The sequence below is a fragment of the Cervus canadensis genome, chromosome 19, assembly GCF_019320065.1.
Source record: "Cervus canadensis isolate Bull #8, Minnesota chromosome 19, ASM1932006v1, whole genome shotgun sequence".
In the NCBI taxonomy this organism is placed as follows: Eukaryota; Metazoa; Chordata; class Mammalia; order Artiodactyla; family Cervidae; genus Cervus; species Cervus canadensis.
Window position 1 is genome coordinate 28,473,382 of NC_057404.1, and position 19,275 is coordinate 28,492,656.

General features: G+C 40.8%; 1 protein-coding gene across 13 annotated transcripts in view; it reads right to left on the reverse strand.

The window, feature by feature from the left end:
• Positions 1-213: 213 nt before the first annotated feature.
• The window catches only part of FAM13A (family with sequence similarity 13 member A), a 316,062-nt gene continuing 297,000 nt past the window's right edge, over positions 214-19,275 (reverse strand). For 11 of the 13 annotated variants that reach the window (XM_043438910.1, XM_043438899.1, XM_043438898.1 and 8 more), the window contains 5 exons: positions 14,713-14,808; positions 13,273-13,356; positions 7,745-7,941; positions 7,118-7,219; positions 214-4,787 (listed from right to left, as the gene is read on the reverse strand). In XM_043438910.1, the coding sequence (XP_043294845.1) occupies positions 4,661-4,787; positions 7,118-7,219; positions 7,745-7,941; positions 13,273-13,356; positions 14,713-14,808 (606 nt within the window). In that variant the 3' untranslated portion in view covers positions 214-4,660. The remainder of the gene's footprint in view (positions 4,788-7,117; positions 7,220-7,744; positions 7,942-13,272; positions 13,357-14,712; positions 14,809-19,275) is intronic. The other 2 variants (XM_043438900.1, XM_043438908.1) reach the window with 1 other exon arrangement.

The following is a 19,275-nucleotide window of genomic DNA, read 5'->3' on the forward strand; positions in this document are numbered from 1 at the left end:
GAGCACACAGCACCAGCCCATTTTCCTCCCGACCATCACGGGCATGTCTTGCTTGTGCCGTTTGTTTCACCTTCCGGTGCCTCCCATGGAGGCAGAACAACGAATCTTTATCTTTAGTGGGCTTCGGAGGCGCTCAGGGGAGCAGCTTGATTCCTTTCTGAAGGGAAAGTTCACACCCAACAGGACGGTTCGCTGTCAAAGAATTCAGAACACTCACAATTAAAAATATTTTATTTATGTTTATACAAAATACAGTCATGTACTTTAAAAATGTACATAACATCTTTTCATTCAGTTTACATTTTAAAAAAGGAACAATGGTAATTTCAAAGACTTTCTGTTTACATGTCATGTAAACATTGTTCTGGGCCCATGGTATTTACTAAAATTGTATCCACTCTTGGAGATTTTCATGATCATATAGATGCTTTCAAATTCAGAGTCAGATCTGGCAAATCGATTTCTTGAGCTGCGCATGTGATCAGATTGGCTGGATTCCAGGCAAAATGAGATCCTCTAGAGACATAGATGCAGTTTCATAACAATATGAAGTTGTGTATGTACACATTTTATTTTGATACATATCTGAGTGGACCTGTTAATTGACCCCAGCGTATCCACATACTTCTGTTATGAAGGATCATGGGGGAAGAGCATATATGCCCCCAAGGGCAGCGACCTCCACTCAGGAAAGTCGCTAATGCCCCAGTGCAGTGGCTGACATTAGAACACCCGTCTTTGGGGCTTGCCGAGTCAGCCACCCTGTGAAGAAGTGCCAGGATGCACAGGTTCAGTACCTACAGATTTGAAAATATGTTTAGCCTATCTTTTGACAAAAGGTACTCTTCAGTAGATTTTGAGGATCATATGGGAAAAACATATAAAGGAAAGGAATTAATCAAAGGAAAAGAAAGCACATTCTGGCTTCTGCTAAACCCACGGGTTTCCGAGGAAACACTACTTCAGCGTTTTAGTCCAGTTTTGTCCCACCCTATTGGTTTAACCAAATGGATACTATGAAAGAATATCACAGAGGTGTTGGTCTTGGTGCAGAAACCACCTCTCTTCTCCTCAAGAGAAAAATCCTCGGGAAGCAATGTGTCAGGAATACTTGTCTTGAGATCAAAGCCAATTTAGACTACAATCAGATTTTCACAAAGCAGTTAAGCGTTTATGGCATTCAGCTATAAATATGCCACCAAACGTAATAAAGTGTAAATGCTTAAAAAATATACCCTTAGGAAAGATGGTATCTTCATAATCAGGTTAAGAGCTCTTAAAAAATTAATCAACAAACTTTAAATTTTGACCTTCCTTGTAAACCTGTGATCAGTTCAGGAAAGAGGGTCCAATTATGTCTACTGAGAACTAGGCAGCTCCTGAAAGAACCAACTTAATTGGCACTGTGGCTGCCCTTCGATTCTGATAATAGACCTCAACAGTCACCTTATGAGGAATTCTAAGCTCAGCCACGTTAATAGACGCCCAGCCCTCAGGGGGCTCCCAGATGACTGGCCACAGTCCATGTTTATGACACAAGCACAGCCCTGAAGCATTTGTCCTGGGCTAGAAATGTCACACCTGGGAGCAGCCACACCCTCTCACAGGCTCTTCTGCCACAGGTAAGTGTTGCATCAGGGAGACGAAACACAAATCACACGGATGTTACAAACAGAGGCACTGCTCATCCCTGCCTTGCCACTGAATAATAATCATTGGACTTCAAACGGGCAACCAAAGCAAAGCAATCTAATTATTAGCTCACAATGAATTACAGCTAGCAAGTTTTAAAAAAAAATTAATTCTCCAGTTTGAAATGTGATTTGGTCTTTCAGGGAAATTTGACCTGAATCAGAGATTAGTGAGATGGTGCAGACTTTCTTGTACTGGCACGAGACACATTCTGCCTGTTGCGAAACACTTCACAGCCGGCCATTATCCTAAACCTTGCACATACCTGTCTAAAAAGTAAGATCAACCTCAGTGCTTCAAAGATGAAATGCAGTAATGATACCATAGCCCATATAAACATCTGTTTCAAGGTTTACGCCAGACCAAAACACAATAAAAGCAAATGCCTGGAAAATTATAAGTCTCTGCTGTTTCTAATTCTTAACAATCGTTTATTCATGCTTTATTTTTACTTATCATTGTTATTAAATAACCCTTGACATTTATTTTGCTAGCACGTGTTAATGAATACACATATGCATTCTCGAGAGCAAAGGAAAACCTGCAGTCCAGTGTACTCCGTACGAAGCCAATTAAGACATTGCCTCTAGGGCCTTGAGACTCTAGGCTGCAGAAACGGTTGCTGTGGAAACAAATTTGCCCCAGCATTTCTGGCAGAGCCAGAACCTACTGACTAATGTGTCTTCAGATAGAATCTAGTAAAAACAGGTCTCCCCTCCCGTAATTTGGGCACCATTCTAGGAAGTGTATTATAAACTACAAAGGAAAAGACGACATTGCATACACAATTTATTTTACTATAACTTGGTGTCTACTTTTATTCAATCATACAAATTTCAAAGGGGATTCCTGAATAAATCTTCTACTTAATTTACCTTTGGCAGAAACAACAGATTGCAAAACATTTTGTAACTTCTCATTTATATAGCCTTTTCTCTTTGAAAGTTTTGTAGCATATTAGTATTTTCAAAACAATACGTAGACAGATGTGCTTTGAAAGTTAACTGGTAATGATGTGATTTATAGTATAGCTTATTTGAGAGAGTAATTACTTAAAAAGGACAAACTAGACATGTATTTCTTTTAAAAAATACAATTTTTGGTCATGTGAATGATTCATGTTCAGATTTCAAAAATAGAAAACATCCTAAAGTGCATCATTTCATTTATAATATAACTCCTTGAAATTATAGCAATCTGCAATGTAAACAGTAGAGCAGAGAATACCAAACTAACTATATTGTAGGATTATGTACCGTCTTTAAGTGTGTGGATTAAACCAGGGTGCTTTCAACATACAGCTCGTGCTTCTAGATGATTAAAGAGCAAACCTAAAGGTATTTTCCCCCCTACTCCTAACTTGAACAATTTTTAACCAACAGAGAGCCACTACCTCAGAATGGAAAATGCTGCTACAAACCTAATCTGACCAGTTTCTCAAGAACCCACTTTGGAAAGTGACAACTGATCAGGAAGACTTTTCTCCATTGTTATTATTATTAAAGAAAACAAAATGGTACCCTTTGCTGTCTTGTTCACCCTGCACCATTATCTTCAAAAGGCAGAGCCTGCTGAAACACCTTCTCTTGGCAACCAGTGGCTGGTGGGCAGACACCAGTGTTCAACCTCCCAGAGCACAGAGGTGGGTTAGGATATACAGGCAGAACCAGAACTTATTTTCCTTACTGCAGACACAGAAGGTCAAAAAGTACCAACCCATCACCAGATAACATCAGCACACTGAAGTGATGGATGATTTGGTGTCTTAAATTCCCTGGTCCCTCCAAAATGTCTAATACAGATAGTTCTGCAACACTGTCTTTGAAGAAACTGTAATTGTAACTGGCCACACACCATTCTTTTCTCTTTATACAGGATCTTGAAAACAGTGTGATTTAGGTTCTGCCTTGGGATGTGCTCTGAGGCCTATACTTACTCTTCAGTTAGAGAAGATTTTTAGTGCAGGTTCACTTAAAAAAAATTAAACTCTGGTAAGTACACAGAAAGCTTAAAATACAGGCTCTTTCTCTCTCACGATCCTCTACACTTAAGCTAAGAATTAAGCAAGGCCCTTTTGTCTGGCTAGAGCCAAAACCAAACCAAATAGGCTGTTGGCCTTCCCCTTGCTTAACTGTTTGATGATAAATTCTGAAGCTGCTAAGTGTAGTCAACGTGCGGGAAAGAATTCTCTTCACTGTTGCCTAACTGAAAAATTAGCACGGATATTAACTACTTCTCTATCCCAGCTGTCCTCTGCTGATGGTCCAGCCCTAGTCAGGGATCAGTTCTCTGTCATCTGAGGACGTCTCGAATAAACACGACATCAGATAGAGGACTGCACTGCTATCCCAGGCAGGTGCAGCTTCCATCGACCCGAGAGCTGAAGGAGAAGCAATTCACACAAGTGGGGAAAGGCGGGGCTCCGTGGGAAGGTCACAAGAATGGCCAAGGCAGCAAACAGGGCTCCGATGCAGGTTCCCACTGGATGGGATCCGAAGAGAACACGAATGTGCACAGTAAGTTCGCTCTCCAGAGTGAAGTCCTGAGCTTGTTATTGTCACAGTTAGACAGAGAACGCTGTTTCTCAGTTATCCAAGGAAGAATAGTGTACATCCTCTGTAGATGAGTGTGTCTTCATGTAGTGATTCATCTCTGCCAGTGTCAGCAAGCCTCCACTGCAGTGTGTGTGTGTGTGTGTGTCTGTGTGCACACAGGTGTGCGGAGATCTTGACTTTCCCTTGCAAAATTTCGGCATGGGGGTAGGTGGCCTCCTTCCACCTAGATGGTTTCCAAGGCAGGCAATGGAAACGGGCTGATCCCCTGCAGGCAGGAGGGCGCAGGTCCAGCTCCAAGGCTGCCTTCCAGTTTCTGCCCAGCTGCTGTTTACCAGGGGAGGCGGGGAGGGGAGAGAGGAGGGACATTCCCTCTGCGTTCCCCCACCCGCCTTGCTCGGATGGGGCTGGCTCTCTCACATGGACTTGGAATCAGTGTCTCTCTTGCTGATGAGCACCTCCAAGAGCCTCAGTTTTGCCTTAATGTGCTTATACTCGTTGTATTCTTCGGCCATTGGAGTGCGGTCTTCCTTCTGGACATTTCTAATGGAAACAAAGAGACAAGGGGCTAATGATTAGGCGGTGTCTCTCCTAGAGGATACTGTTCATCGGGTGAGTTATCATCACCTGGAAATTTGCAGTTTATGGCCCCACAGAATCAGCATTGCCAAGCATCATTGGTATCAAGACTGGAGCTGGGTTAAGACAAGCAGTGAAAGACAGTGTCCCCAAATGGCACCATGCAGCTGAGTTTTACTCTGGCATCTTGAAGAAAGACAGGATGGACTAAGAAACATAGAAATTCTGTTATGGCTACATATAAATTCACACTAAGAGTTTCCATACACTGAAAGCCTTTATTTATATTTAATGCGTTCTTGTTTTTATATACTTAACGTAATGAACCATTCCATTTCTAATTGGTATACTCAATTTACAGGGTTTAAAAAAAATAGTTAATACTCCTACTTATTGTAAAAATCAGTCTTGGAATTCAGCAATTGGATCAAAGAATACTGATAAACCTGTAAAGTTTACTGCGTAATTTTATATGTATACTTCTATATGCACAAGGACTATAATTGAGAGCTGATTACAGGGTGAGCACTGCGCTCGTGAATCTGTGATCTAATATTAACACGACCCGCAGGAGGCCCTGGCGTGCGGCTGTCACCCACGTGCTCGGCCACTGTGTGGCGCTGCCCTGTTTCCCTCTCACTTGGAAATGTACACGTCAAACGTTCAAGCACCAGGCTTCCTTTCCTTCTCATTCAAGAGCAAAAATGGGAAACGGGATAGCTTGGGGTTCATTTAATTTTGCTCAGTGAACTGATTTTACTCCTGTTCTGCCTGCTCAAGGAAGGATCCTGGATGGCTCCCAGAAGAGGGCAGGGAAGGGAAGGGGGTGTGTGACCCCAGCCCCAGACATGCCCTTTGAGAGGCTACATTCGTGTCAGATATGAATCACACCCCGTGAAATCTGAAGTCCCTGACGGTTCTAAACTTGTATGATAGCTATTGATTCCCATCAGTTCTATTTTCTTAAAACGTGTGCAAGTTACATAATTATAGGATGTCTGTGCATAATGCAATTATAAATATATGGGAAAAAATAAAACAGACAAACCAAAAATACACTTGGAAAGAAGACTGGAATGAAATAAATAAAAATGTTAATCCTTTTGTTTGTCTTTGGTGTTAGAATATTATTTTGGGACTTTCCCGATGGCTCAGTGGGTAAAGAATTTGCCTGCAATGCAGGAGACACAGAGACATAGGTTTGATCCCTGGCTCAGGACGATCCCCTGGAGAAGAAAATGGCAACCCACTCCAGTATTCTTGACTGGGAAATCCCATGGACAGAGAGGAGTTGCAAAGAGTGAAATTGCAAAAAATGACTGAGCAACATGGCATGCATGCATGCATGATTATTTTGAATTTTATTTTATCTACATTTTAAAAAATATCCTAGAATTAATGGGAAAAGGAAAAGCAGATATTTAGGTATAAAAATTCACTGAAAAGTTATTACAGGACAGATCCAAGTCAGAAATCCTAAAATGAATTTATACAATAATTGAAATCAACAGAAATACAGTAAATTTTAAATATTAAAGTTAATTTTTATGGTATTTTTATTTTCTAATTCTTTTGAGAATTATGAAAGGGGACTTAAAGAGAAACTGTGTTTATACTGTTTAAATAATTTGGATTAAAATAAAACATTTTAAAATGATAAACTCTAGTGTAAGAAGGAAACCCAATTCTCTGTCTACCCTGTCTTCTGCTGTGACCTGAGTAAGACATTCTGTGTGTGGTCACTTGCAAACACAGAGGACTATCCCTCAGCATAAGGCTCTATGACGATAACATTACATCTTAAAACTCACTGGTACCCTATCAGTCAGGCCGCCTTCCTGCTTCTGGTGTATTTCTCATGACTTGACAACTTTGCTTTTAAAATGAGCTTAAAAACCAGCAAGATCTAGAGTACCCCTTTTCCTTATTCCTCCTTCAAGTTTATTAAGGTTAAAAAAACAAAACCAGAAATCAAAACCAGGGCTGTCCACTAGAAACTTAGCTTTACTCTGCTCCTCTTAGATTAGAATTTGATGTGACAGGTTAGTTTTAGAAATGTCAGCTGAATCTGTATCAGCCTTGGATATTATCCAAGGAGCACTTCCTCCTGAAGGACCACACACACTTCACCATCTCACAGTAAGCCTCGAAGGAGCCCTGGGCACACAGCCAAGGGCCAGGTTACAGGAAGCAGGGAGGGGGGTTCCCAGGTGGGAGGCTTTGCGCAGATGTGACAGAGCAAAAAGAGGGCTGCGTGTGAGGAGGGGGAGGGGAAGAAAAACACATGCCCTGACCTTCCATTTTGTCTGAAAAAATTGTCTTCAAAATCACGAAGTTTCTTTCGAATCCTTTTCTTTTCTTCTCTCATTTCCTGAAGGTGTTCCAAGAGTTCTGGTCTAAGAGGGGCAGAAAAATTTCAAGAAAATTGAGTTATATCTGAATTGTTATAAATGTAGTGATTGTGCAACTAGATAGGGGTTGTAGAGAATGGGAAAAGCATATAAATGCAGAACTGTTGAGGGAGCTCCGGGTCAAAGAAATGGATGCCGAGGCTTCTGCTACTTATAAATTCTTCAGGCTTGTGAAATCCCAGGGCACTCTGTTATGTTTTGCTTTGAAAGAAAGAAATGCCAGCAGTGTGTATTAAATGGCGAGCCGAAACACACAGAAACACACAATGCCCTTACAAGAGACCTTCCCATTGTTTAAGCAAGATCTCAGGTGCTCCCTCAGATAACATGGGATGAAGCTTCTAAAAACAACGAGCCGGGAGTTAAATAAATAAACAAACTCTGTTTTATGCACAGAGATACACCCTAGGCAAGTCATTTATGTTTTGCCATTAAGTAGAAAGGGTAAAATAGTATTTCAGAAAATTATTTTGATCATAACCTTCTAATAACACCACCAAAACAACATACATTGAAGCAGCATGGAGATTTGAAAGTCCGGTGTCCTGGCTGCATTTTGATGGTATTTTATCATCCATTGGGGAAATAAAACCATCAGCGTCATCTTCAAATTGGTCCAGAAAGCAACGTGCGCTGAAATCGGTTTTCAGGGTGACCATGAAGTCTGGCTTTGTGTAGTTATCGTCTTCAGAACCCTCCTCTTCTTCCTGGAGATACACAGCAACCCTAATAAAAATCTGTTACTTTTTTAGGCCCTCTTTCACTACTAGTATCATTTCATAGTCATTTAATTATCCAGACCCCATACAGTTTCTTCTACATATCTATGTTTAGCAACACATATGCACATGATGGATATGTTATTGAATATCTATATATACACAGAAAATAAGACAAACACTAAACACAGCTACTCAAGAGGGGAAAAAAAACTATAAAACTATAAAAAATTACTATACAGTACAATTAACAGTTGTCAAGGCCGAGGGTAGGAAGGAAAAAGGTCATCAGAATTTATACTCAAAATCAAATGAAGCAAATGAATCTAAAAATTCTCAGCATTGTGACAATACATAATAAAATTCACCACCAGAGATCAGTGCTTTAACGATTTCACTACTTAAGTGTCTCAGAATTATTTTTATTAAGCTATGAAGAATTTCAGAAACTTAACAATACATCCTTTCTATATAAAAGGTGAGGTTATGAAATATTTGTGGTTGCTTGATCAACAAAATTTTAAGAAACTTTTGAGAAGATCGAAACATTTATCTTTCCATTACTGGACTATGAAATATTTCTTTTTCAAAGAATTTCTAAGGGCCACAGCTGTATTTTTCAGCATCCAAGACTCTAAGAAAGATGTGATATTCTCTACCTAGATAAAAATGTGGTTAGAAAAATAATGAGGTCAAATGACAATATGTCGGTGTCAGTTTAAAGCTACGTGAGTCTAAGAAATGATGTCAGAGTCTGAAAGAAAGATCTTAAAGGAAATAATTCACTGTCAAAATGTGCAGTCAGACCAGAAAAGAATATCCTAATATCTTGAGAAATTGAAAAAAATGGTTAGGCATTCAGCTACATGAACAACAGGATCATAACATCAGTAAATGAACGGCTTCAGGCCCAGGGCAGCCAATGGCTGTCAGGAGGAGCCACTCACTGCTCATGGCAAAGTGTGTGTGCTGATTCTCTTTCCACAGAGTTTGGTATGTTTATGGTGGTGCCTCTGAAGTCATGTGAATGAATAAACAAATGGGCAAAAGAAAAGGACTACTACACAGCTACAGTGAAACTACTGTTATGAAGACATGAAGGTAAAGTTGGCAAAAACTAGGTGGCCTTCCTGGATTCTTTCTGCTGTCACTTTGGATCTTCAGTCTCTTTTCTTGATCTATAGAAGTAAAAGCTTCATTATTTGTTTTTAAAAATTAAAATCATTCTAAAATTTACAGGGTAAAAGTGGCTTTTCCATTAATAGTTGAAGTGTTTCTCTTTTTTTTTAAGGAAGTGGCAGGTCCACGCTACACCGTTTTTATAACAATTGAGATAATCATGTAGGGTACTTGGCCAGGTACATCTGGCAAATGGACAGTGTCATTAGCCTCTTTCCCCTCCCTTCCCTGGCGGGGAGGGAAACTGGGTGGAATCTGGGATCTGGGATCGTTCACTGCTGTCCCCAGAACTCGGCCAATGTCTGCCTATATTAGGTGTTCAATAAATGCCTGTTATTTCAGTAATTCAGCTTTAAGAGAGAAATATAAATTTCTATTCAGAGTGTATTAGGGGATTCCTTGGCAGTCCAGTGGTTAAGATTTTGCCTTCCTGTGCAGGGCGTGTGGGTTCGATCCCTGGTCAGAGAGCTAAGGTCCCACCATCCCTTGTGGCTAAGAAACAAAAAAAAAAAAAAAAAGAAGCAGCAATATTGTAACAAATTCAATAAAGACTTTAAAAATGGTCCACATTAAAAAAGTCTTTTAAACCAAGAGTATACAAAAGCCTGTGTGTGTGTGTGTGTGTGTGTGTTCTGTGTGTTAGTTGCTCAGTCGTGTCCGACTTTTTGCAACCCTACAGACTGTAGCCCACCAGGCTTCTCTGTCCATGGAATTCTCTAGGCACGATACTGGAGTGGATTGCCATTCCCTTCTCCAGAGGAACTTCCCAACCCAGGGATCGAACCCTGGTCTCCTGCATTGCCTGAGACAGATAAGAAATGAAGTCAGGGGTCCAAGCTTTATCAATCAGATCCCAAGGTCCTGAGAGAACTCAACAAAGGGAAACTATATCCTGCACAGAAGACAGAATCAATGTTTTTGGAGACAAAGCTACACAAGCTATTCTCAGTAAGCTGTGGAAAACACAGGAAAAAAGAAACAGCAAAACTGATCTTCAGATTATAAGACCATCAGGTTGCTGTGGATACTGTAGATTCTAGAAGGTATCAACATCTAGATAACACATGAGCAACTGAAAAAGAGTCAGTGATCAACAGTGACTAACACTGGTTTCTTGAACACAAATCAGGAAAGCTAGCCATTTTTCCTTTTTTTGATAGGATTGGCAGGATATCTGGATTTCCGTAAAGAATGAGGGACAATGATTGTGAAAGGAAAGCTGACTATGAACATTTATGCAGAGTGCCGCTGCAATGTTGATGTGAATCTGCAGGGAAGCCTCGAGCAGGGAGGCTTTACCTGACAGCCTTTTCAGTATTTATCAACCACTTGGATACGGCACCAAAGATAGTCACTAAATGTGTAGATGACGCAGTGGGTAAGTGTGTTGGAATATAAAACCTAGATGTAATCTATTTCATAAGGCTGGGATAGAAGAACAAAAAGTAAGAAACTGGAAAAAAGTCAAGGTCCTATAATTAGATTATAAAATAAAAAATCCGGACACATGGACACTAAGCAATCCTTGGAAAAGGAAGCTGGGCATTACATAAATCAACACAGATGGGGCCACAAGCCATAGTTTTCAACTGGGAGCAGGTTTGCTCCCCATGGGACCTTTGGCCAAGTCTGGAGGCATTTTTGGTTCTTAAACTGGGGTGGGGGAGGCCAGACCCCCCCCAACCAAGAGTTATCTGGGACAAATGTTTACAGTACTGAGGTTGAGACACCCTGCCCTAGAAAGACTAAGATGAACTCATGGCACGCTGACAGTCATGTAGGCATAGACTTGGAGAACTAAAGAGCCTTAGTCATCTAGATCAAGGTCAGGGTTAGTCCTTGGTCCACTGTCCTGCTAAACCACTAGAATAATATTCAGTTTTGGGTATCAGTTTTTAAGAGGGATATAGATAGACTGGTGTGTGCGCGTAGAGAGCAGAGCCACAGGACTGTGGGAAGGTCTGGAGCCCAGATCACACGAGAAAGAGTAAGAAGAACCTAGAGGAAGAGTGTTCATAGGGTGTGGGTGGGAGTGAGCAGGGCAGGTGGCTATAAATATGGAAGTGCTCTCAAGGAAGAAGCTGTATGCTTAGCCCACATTGCTCCAGAGGTAAAACTAAGCCCCTAAGGAGAAAGTCACACAGTAATAATTATATTCATTAATTATGATGTTTTACAGTTATCAAACTTATACACTCTAAAATTACATATTGTATAATTACTATATTGTTTTTGATCATTTTAAAAGTGGTAGTTATAAAAACTAGTAAGTTTTTAGCTATTTCACACACAGCTGGTGCCTTCCCATAAGCATTTAAAACCAGGGACAGTTTTCAAACAGTTTAAATAAATCTTCTCTGCACATACAAACACCAAATTCTAAAATGTGTCAGAAGTGCTGAGAATTAATACAATCCAAATTCAGGCTGATAAACATGGCCAACTGGGACAAAATGAACTAAAGGACAACACTATTTTCAAGAGCAATGTAATCATTGCAAAATTATCTGAAATTTTGACCATCATGAGGGCCAGTAGAAGAGCTATGGCCAAAACATACTCGTGAAAAAAATAAGCTAAAGGATAAGATTTGGAAGGACATCCTCTTTTAAAAAGAGCTTAATTCATTTATCTACCATTTGTTTCATGAGGTAATTATTAAGTGTCATATTTTGGATGTGTTAAAGAACACATTTTTATCTAGGAGTAGTTTAGCTCAAGCTTCTAAGAGAAATATGCTGGTTTTCACGCACACAATCACCCACATTTTTTCAATTATGGTGATTTAATTCTTGTGTGAAATGATCAGCTAGACAAAATTTGTCTTATTTCATTAACATCAAGTCTTATTGTGAGAAAATGGCTCTAATTTTGAAGATACAATGGAGCATATTTGCCTAAATTTCACACTTACAGAATTTTTTATAAATAAGTTCTGTTAAAAAGAATATGGATAGGGAGCACAATCATTGTCTAATACCTTAAAGTGAGGGCTATGAGGTAGTTAAGACCCCTGAGAGGTAAGAAAAGGAACAGAGTGAAGAGAAGAGATGGCTTTGTAGCTTCTGGTTCCCTACCTCAAATACAGTGGAAGAATCAGGCAAGAAAATGGAGTGGTTCTCATGGGAACAAGGCCCCCACATTTTGAAATAATTCTAAGTTCATTAAATAAATGACACCCCAGGATTGAGGTTGTCACCGAAATATGACAAAAGTGAAACTCTTAAAACTCACTTCTGCTTGGTGTTTTACTCCCCCTGCTGACTTAACTGCTAAAAAACAATCACTGATTTTTTAAAAATCTTTGTCTTTTCATCTCTAGAGCCCTGCGTATGGCAGACAGTGTGTGCAATTGTCTAGAAACAAAAATATTCAAGAGGTTGATTCTAGTCCAGGCCAGTTAGATCTCTACAACTCTCTGGACACAGAGGGTACCCCTATTCCAGCAAAAAGTAGCCACTGAGGACAAGATTTATCTGTATACAATCCATGATTACTGCTGGGGAAAAGATTAGAGCGTATATTCTAGTCGACTGCTTGTCACAGGCCTACATTCACAGATCAAGAACAGATTATGAAATCTGCACCAAGGACGAAATGTGCCAGGGGGAAGGCAAGAGGGAGGAGAGTGGATAAAACTATACCCGCAAATCTGTCAAAGAAAACTAAGCTTTTTATCTCGAAAATCATTATTTTTTATCACAGGCTACATATATTGCCTCTGTTAATTTTGCTTTTTCTATAAATTCAGTAAATGAGATTTTTTTAAAAAGAAAGTTATCCAATGAGTTATTTTGACAAAATTTCAGAGTACAGAAAATCCATTCCTCTGAGGGGAAACAAAACCAAAAACACTGTAAAACAAGACAGATCCCCACAAGCAAAGTAAAAAGCAAACAAACAGCAACGTACAAAACAGTGAGGGAATGAAATGAAACGAAGGAGATCAGCTGGCCTATAACATAAATTAAAGAGGATTGTTTGAAGTTGGTTAGAAGCAGCTACTGAGTTTTAGGGGAGGTTGCAGGAAGCCGTCACCAGGGGGCGCAATCACAGCGCCTTTCCTTCCCCGGGAGGGACGTTGGGGGCGGGGGACACTGGTGTAGGTGTAGCACGTGGTTAGCAGCTGGCGGTCTTCACCTTTATCTCCTTGAAGAAGGAAGCAGTTTCGCCCTCGATAATTGGCTGCAGCAAAGGGCTTCTCCGCTTGCTGGAGGGGGAACCCTGCGACAGGTGTTAATAGGCAGGTTACATGGCAGAAAACCAGAAACAAACCAAAGTTCTCCTCCAACTGGCTGCTTCACTTCAGAGCCTGCCCGCCCACCCCACCAACCAGAGGCCACACAGGAGCAAGGATGTTAACCAAACACACAGAAAAACTCCTGCCTCCTCCCTCTTTCCTCCTGGTCACCATAGCTTCCAGAACAGCTAATAATAATGCACGCTCATCAAGTGATGCAAAAGGTTACAGACAGAGGCCGCATATTCACCCTATTTCAGGCCACTAAGGGCTCCTGACTGGAGGATGAACAGGGTTCCTTAACTTTAACCCTTTTGTTGGTTAGTTTACTGATTTATTCTGCAGGAAATTTCTAGAAAGGTAGGATTCTCCAAACACACCTGACTGAGGTCCCTGAACCCTCCTCTGTTTGTCTGCACAAATACACTGTTAAAAGACATACAAGGACCACAACTTGGGCCTAGAAATAAACAAGATATAAAGCAGAAATAGAAGAGCAGCAGCTAAAAAGAATATGCATTTCAGCAACAACATAAAAGCAAGGCCGTGTCTGCTGGCTAGAAACTCTAAAGGCCAACAGAGGAAGCCCCCAGGGTCCCGGGAGATAAGAGGACTGAAACCGAGGCAGAGGTCCCCCCACGAGATGGACAGGGCAGGACCACTACCCCCGCCAGCTGGGCCGACATCGGGGATGGGGCAAGCTGGCCAGTGCCCGAAAGGCTTTTTCCTAAACTGAGGGCCAGTCGCTGCTCCCTCCTCTTGACAAAATCCCAATTCAGAGGCCAAAAGCAGTGAAGTCCAAGGATGGAGGCCACTGAACACGGTTCACAGCGGCTAGCTGCTTTCCCTTTTCTTTACCTCACTCTTTCCTACATCTCCAAAAAGAAGCGGTTCCCTCTCTTGAGTTCCTTAGAGGATTTCTCCCTGGGTATGACTCCAGCAGGGCGGATCTCTGTCTTGGAGGCCGAGTGAAGAACACTAACCAGGCCCCTAGGGCCAGAGAGGGACTCTGGGTGCAGTGGCCCCTGGGGAAGCGCAGCCATTTCCCGGATGCTCTGTCTCTAAGGAAAGTGTGGGGGAGCTGACCCAGCACACGTCAGATGGAAGCGTACGGCCACAGCTGTGCACCTAAGAGCGGAACAGATTCCGTCAGCTTCAGACTTGCTCATTCTTGGCAAACGTCACCTCAGAAGTCTCTGATAAATTTTTCATCCCTCAAGTTTAGGGGCCACTGATACTAATGGCAGGTTCAACTACGAAAGACTGTTATTTCATGAGAAGGCAAGTTAGTGCCCTAATAATATAGCCAGGCAGTCAACAACCGGGCGTGGGGTACTCACAATGATGGGGATGGTGCTGGCTCGGGACAGGATCTGTTTGACCAGGCGGTACCTGTCGTACAGTGGCTTCATAACCTGACGCTCATTCTTGCTCACCTGAAAGGCAAGAACAGGAGAGCTGAGAAACCTGCTCCTGTGGGCCATGCTGACCGAGCATGCTGTGGACTCAGAGAAAGAACAGGTGATTCAACTGAAGACTCACCACTCTTGTAAAATTTATTTAAACTGATACCATGAGTCAATGAAAACTTAAAATATCTACTTTGGCTGCAGATCACGTGAAATCACTCCCTCAGAAGTATTACTTTTCCTCAAAACTGTGATCCTTTTAATTATTAGTTTTCTATTTAAAATTCTGGAAGGTTCAGAATTCCAGATGATTCACTGTTTTCTAGGTCCTGGGAAGAAGAAAGCATATATTAATATTTCTATTATACTACTTACCTTGCAGTTCTGTGATCATTGTTTAAAAATGTCTCTCTCCCCTATGGAACTGTGTTGTGTTTTTAGGGACAAATGCAAGCAAACAGGCTTTCAAGGAATACATGCTGATAGAATACATGGATTCACTCATCTCTGTGTCCCTAAAATCTGGCTCAGGGTTCAAAAATGTTTAAAGGACCAACTCTAATAGACAATGGGGAGAAAATAAGCCCAGCTCCCTGGCATAGTATTCGAAGCCCCTCATCACCTGCAGCTTCTCCTTGTCCCCATTATAACTCAAGCTCTGGAAAGAAACGAGGCAGTGTCATACCTCCTTATCTAGCTCCCTCTGTCTTCGAGTGGCCTCCTCTCTGCTCTTTGGTTTGGTAAATTCCAGATCAAGAGCCACCTCTCTCCCTGTGCAGCCTTCTTCCAACACGCCCCATTCTGGGAGACCTGCTCATTCTCTCCTTTGAGTCACCGAATACAGCCTGTGTATCTTATAATTCACATATGCTTTGCTATGGATGGAATGTTTATGTTCAACTCACCTGCCCCCATGCCCCAACTCCCAATTTATAAGTTGAAAATGAATCCCCGATGTGATGGTTTTTGGAAGTGAGGTCTCCAGGAAGTGACTAGGTCATGAAGATGGTACCCTCATGAACAGGATTAGTGCCCTTATAAAAGTGGCCACAGAGAGCTCCCTCACCCCTTCTGCCATGTGAGGACAGCAGACAGATGGTTGGCTATGAACTGGGAAGTGGGCCCTCACTAGACACCAGTGCCTTAATCTTGGGCTTCCAGCCTCCAGAACTGTAAACTGTTCTGGTAACTATTTCACTGGCTGATATGATAAAAATATCCCATAAGTGTCTGCAAAATGAGTGAAAGAATATTTCAAATATAGACAGGTATGCCAAATTCATAAGTATGCATTTGTTTACTAAAATGGAGTAAGAGATGATGTATCTTTGTTTCAAGTTTACTGTTGTTCTTCTGCATTTTATTTCCATTGTACACATAAGGCAAGGCTTACAGATGTGAGGAAGGGTAACAGTATTAGCTCTGACCATCTTTCTTTTTTTTTTTTTTTTTTTAATTTTATTTTATTTATTTTTTTTTCCAGTGGGTTTTGTCATACATTGATATGAATCAGCCATGGATTTACATGTATTCCCAATCCTGATCCCCCCTCCCACCTCCCTCTCCACCCGATTCCTCTGGGTCTTCCCAGTGCACCAGGCCGGAGCACTTGTCTCATGCATCCCACCTGGGCTGGTGATCTGTTTCACCATAGATAGTATACATGCTGTTCTTTTGAAATATCCCACCCTCACATTCTCCCACAAAGTTCAAAAGTCTGTTCTGTATTTCTGTGTCTCTTTTTCTGTTTTGCATATAGGGTTATCATTATCACCTTTCTAAATTCCATATATATGTGTTAGTATGCTGTAATGTTCTTTATCTTTCTGGCTTACTTCACTCTGTATAATGGGCTCCAGCTTCATCCATCTCATTAGGACTGGTTCAAATGAATTCTTTTTAATGGCTGAGTAATATTCCATGGTGTATATGTACCACAGCTTCCTTATCCATTCATCTGCTGATGGGCATCTAGGTTGCTTCCATGTCCTGGCTATTATAAACAGTGCTGCGATGAACATTGGGGTGCACGTGTCTCTTTCAGATCTGGCTTCCTCAGTGTGTATGCCCAGAAGTGGGATTGCTGGGTCATATGGCAGTTCTATTTCCAGTTTTTTAAGAAATCTCCACACTGTTTTCCATAGCGGCTGTACTAGTTTGCATTCCCACCAACAGTGTAAGAGGGTTCCCTTTTCTCCACACCCTCTCCAGCATTTATTGCTTGTAGACTTTTGGATAGCAGCCATCCTGACTGGCGTGTAATGGTACCTCATTGTGGTTTTGATTTGCATTTCTCTAATAATGAGTGATGTTGAGCATCTTTTCATGTGTTTGTTAGCCATCTGTATGTCTTCTTTGGAGAAATGTCTGTTTAGGTCTTTGGCCCATTTTTTGATTGGGTCATTTATTTTTCTGGAATTGAGCTGCAGGAGTTGCTTGTATCTGACCATCTTTCTTATGGGCCTTCAACTTTGAAGACAAGTCTGGATAATGCATGAACTGATCACCCTTTGCTGCCTTTTTTTATTTGCCTTTCTCAAAGTGATCAACAATAAGTGAACCTTGGATAAATCTCACAAGCCAAGATAGGATACTGCCAATCTTGTGGTATTTATTTACTGTCATCTTGTGGATTTATTTTCTGCCATAAGCAATAATAATAACAACTTATTTCTGTCTTTCTCTGTTACCAAAATATCAAGAGGCGGCATTTTCTTGCTTTTACTATCTGTCATAGTAAAAGGAGTTTTACATTTGTTATTTCATAAAGTATGACTGTTAGAACTGGAAGGGAACATAAGAACTATTTCATAAAAAAAAAAAAAAAAAAAAAGAGTGAAGATCAAACCACAGGTATTACTAGAACATACCTACCAAAATGGCTAATGTGAAAGACAGTGTCCAGTGTCAGAAAGAATGCTGGGCAACTGGAATTCTCTCTCAGTACTGGCAAGACTGAAACACTTTGGAAAACCATTTGGCAGTATCTCCTAAAGCTAAACATATGACTCATCAATTCCATCCTTAAGCACACACCAAACAAACCTGGATTAAAGTTTACCAAAACACACATAAAAGAATGTTCAGAGCAGCACTATTTATAGCACCACCAAACTGGAAACCATTCATATGCCCAACAATGGTAGAATCAATAAGTATTTTAAGTTTCCATAACTGAATACTACACAGCCATGAAAATGAACGAATACAGCTGTATGCAGCATTAATCTTAAAAAAATAAAGCCAAGAAAAACAAGCCAGACACCTAAGAATATACACTGTAAGGTCCTAATTATATAAAGTTCAAAAATAAGCAAATCAAATCTATAAGGTTAGAAGTCAAGTTTTTGCTGGTGGGGTGGAAGGTCATGGTATTGCCTAGAAGGGGACATGATAAGGGCTTTCAGAGGGTGGGCCATTTTAAATTTGTTGATCAGGAGGTTGAATACACGGATTTGTCTATCTTGTGAAAATTACCAAGATATATAATTAAAATTTAGGTTCTTTTCTGTACTTATACTTCAAGAGAAGTTGAACAATAGCCACAAATAAGTGTGAGGAATAGAAATAAATGACTTGGATAATCTCACATGTAAAATGACAAAACTTAGGACTGGAACACAAGGAATAATTTTTTTTAATACAAGATGTACCCACTAAATATACTGCATATGAGATTAAGGTACATCCTAATCGTCAACATATGACATGTGGTGAAATATTACTGTGTAAGATAAACAATAGATATTTAGTGACCAAAAGACATATGAAAAATAAAAATAATAAGGAACCAGCATTTCCCCACTGAGGATTAGCATCCTATTACTATATCTGACTCTAAAACAACATGGGTTTGAACTGCATGGGTTCACTTATATGCAGATTTTTTCAACAGTAAATACTGTACTACTATGTAATCTACCACGTGGTTGCATCCATGGATTCAGAAAGTTGGATATGGCAAAACCATGGAGACAGAGGGCTGGCTCTAAGTTACACTCAGATTTTCAACTATGCTGAGTGTTGAACAATTCCCAACTTCAGCATTATTTCAAGGGTCAACTGCAGTTGCTTCACAGAAACATTTTTGGATTGTGAAAGGAGACTTTGGATTTTGGAAGGAGACTTACTGCTAAAATTAGCCAGATACGGAAAATTCGACAGAATCGATTTTCTAATTCTTTGTGCGAAAACTAAATTTTCTAGTTAGAGTAGATGAAGAGGATAGCTGGCCTACATTAATATTTGGCTTGTGGTACTGGTTAGTCACTCAGTGTGTCTGACTATTTGTGACCCCATGGACTGTAACCCGCCAGGCTCCTCTGTTCACGGGATTCCTCAGGAAAGACTGCTGAAGTAGGTTGCCATAACCTCCTCTAGGGGATCTTCCCGACCCAGGGATCGAACCTACGCCTCTTTTACCTCCTGCATTAGCAGGCAGCCTCTTTACCACTAGCACTACCTGGGAAGCCCATATTTGGCTTATAACACTGA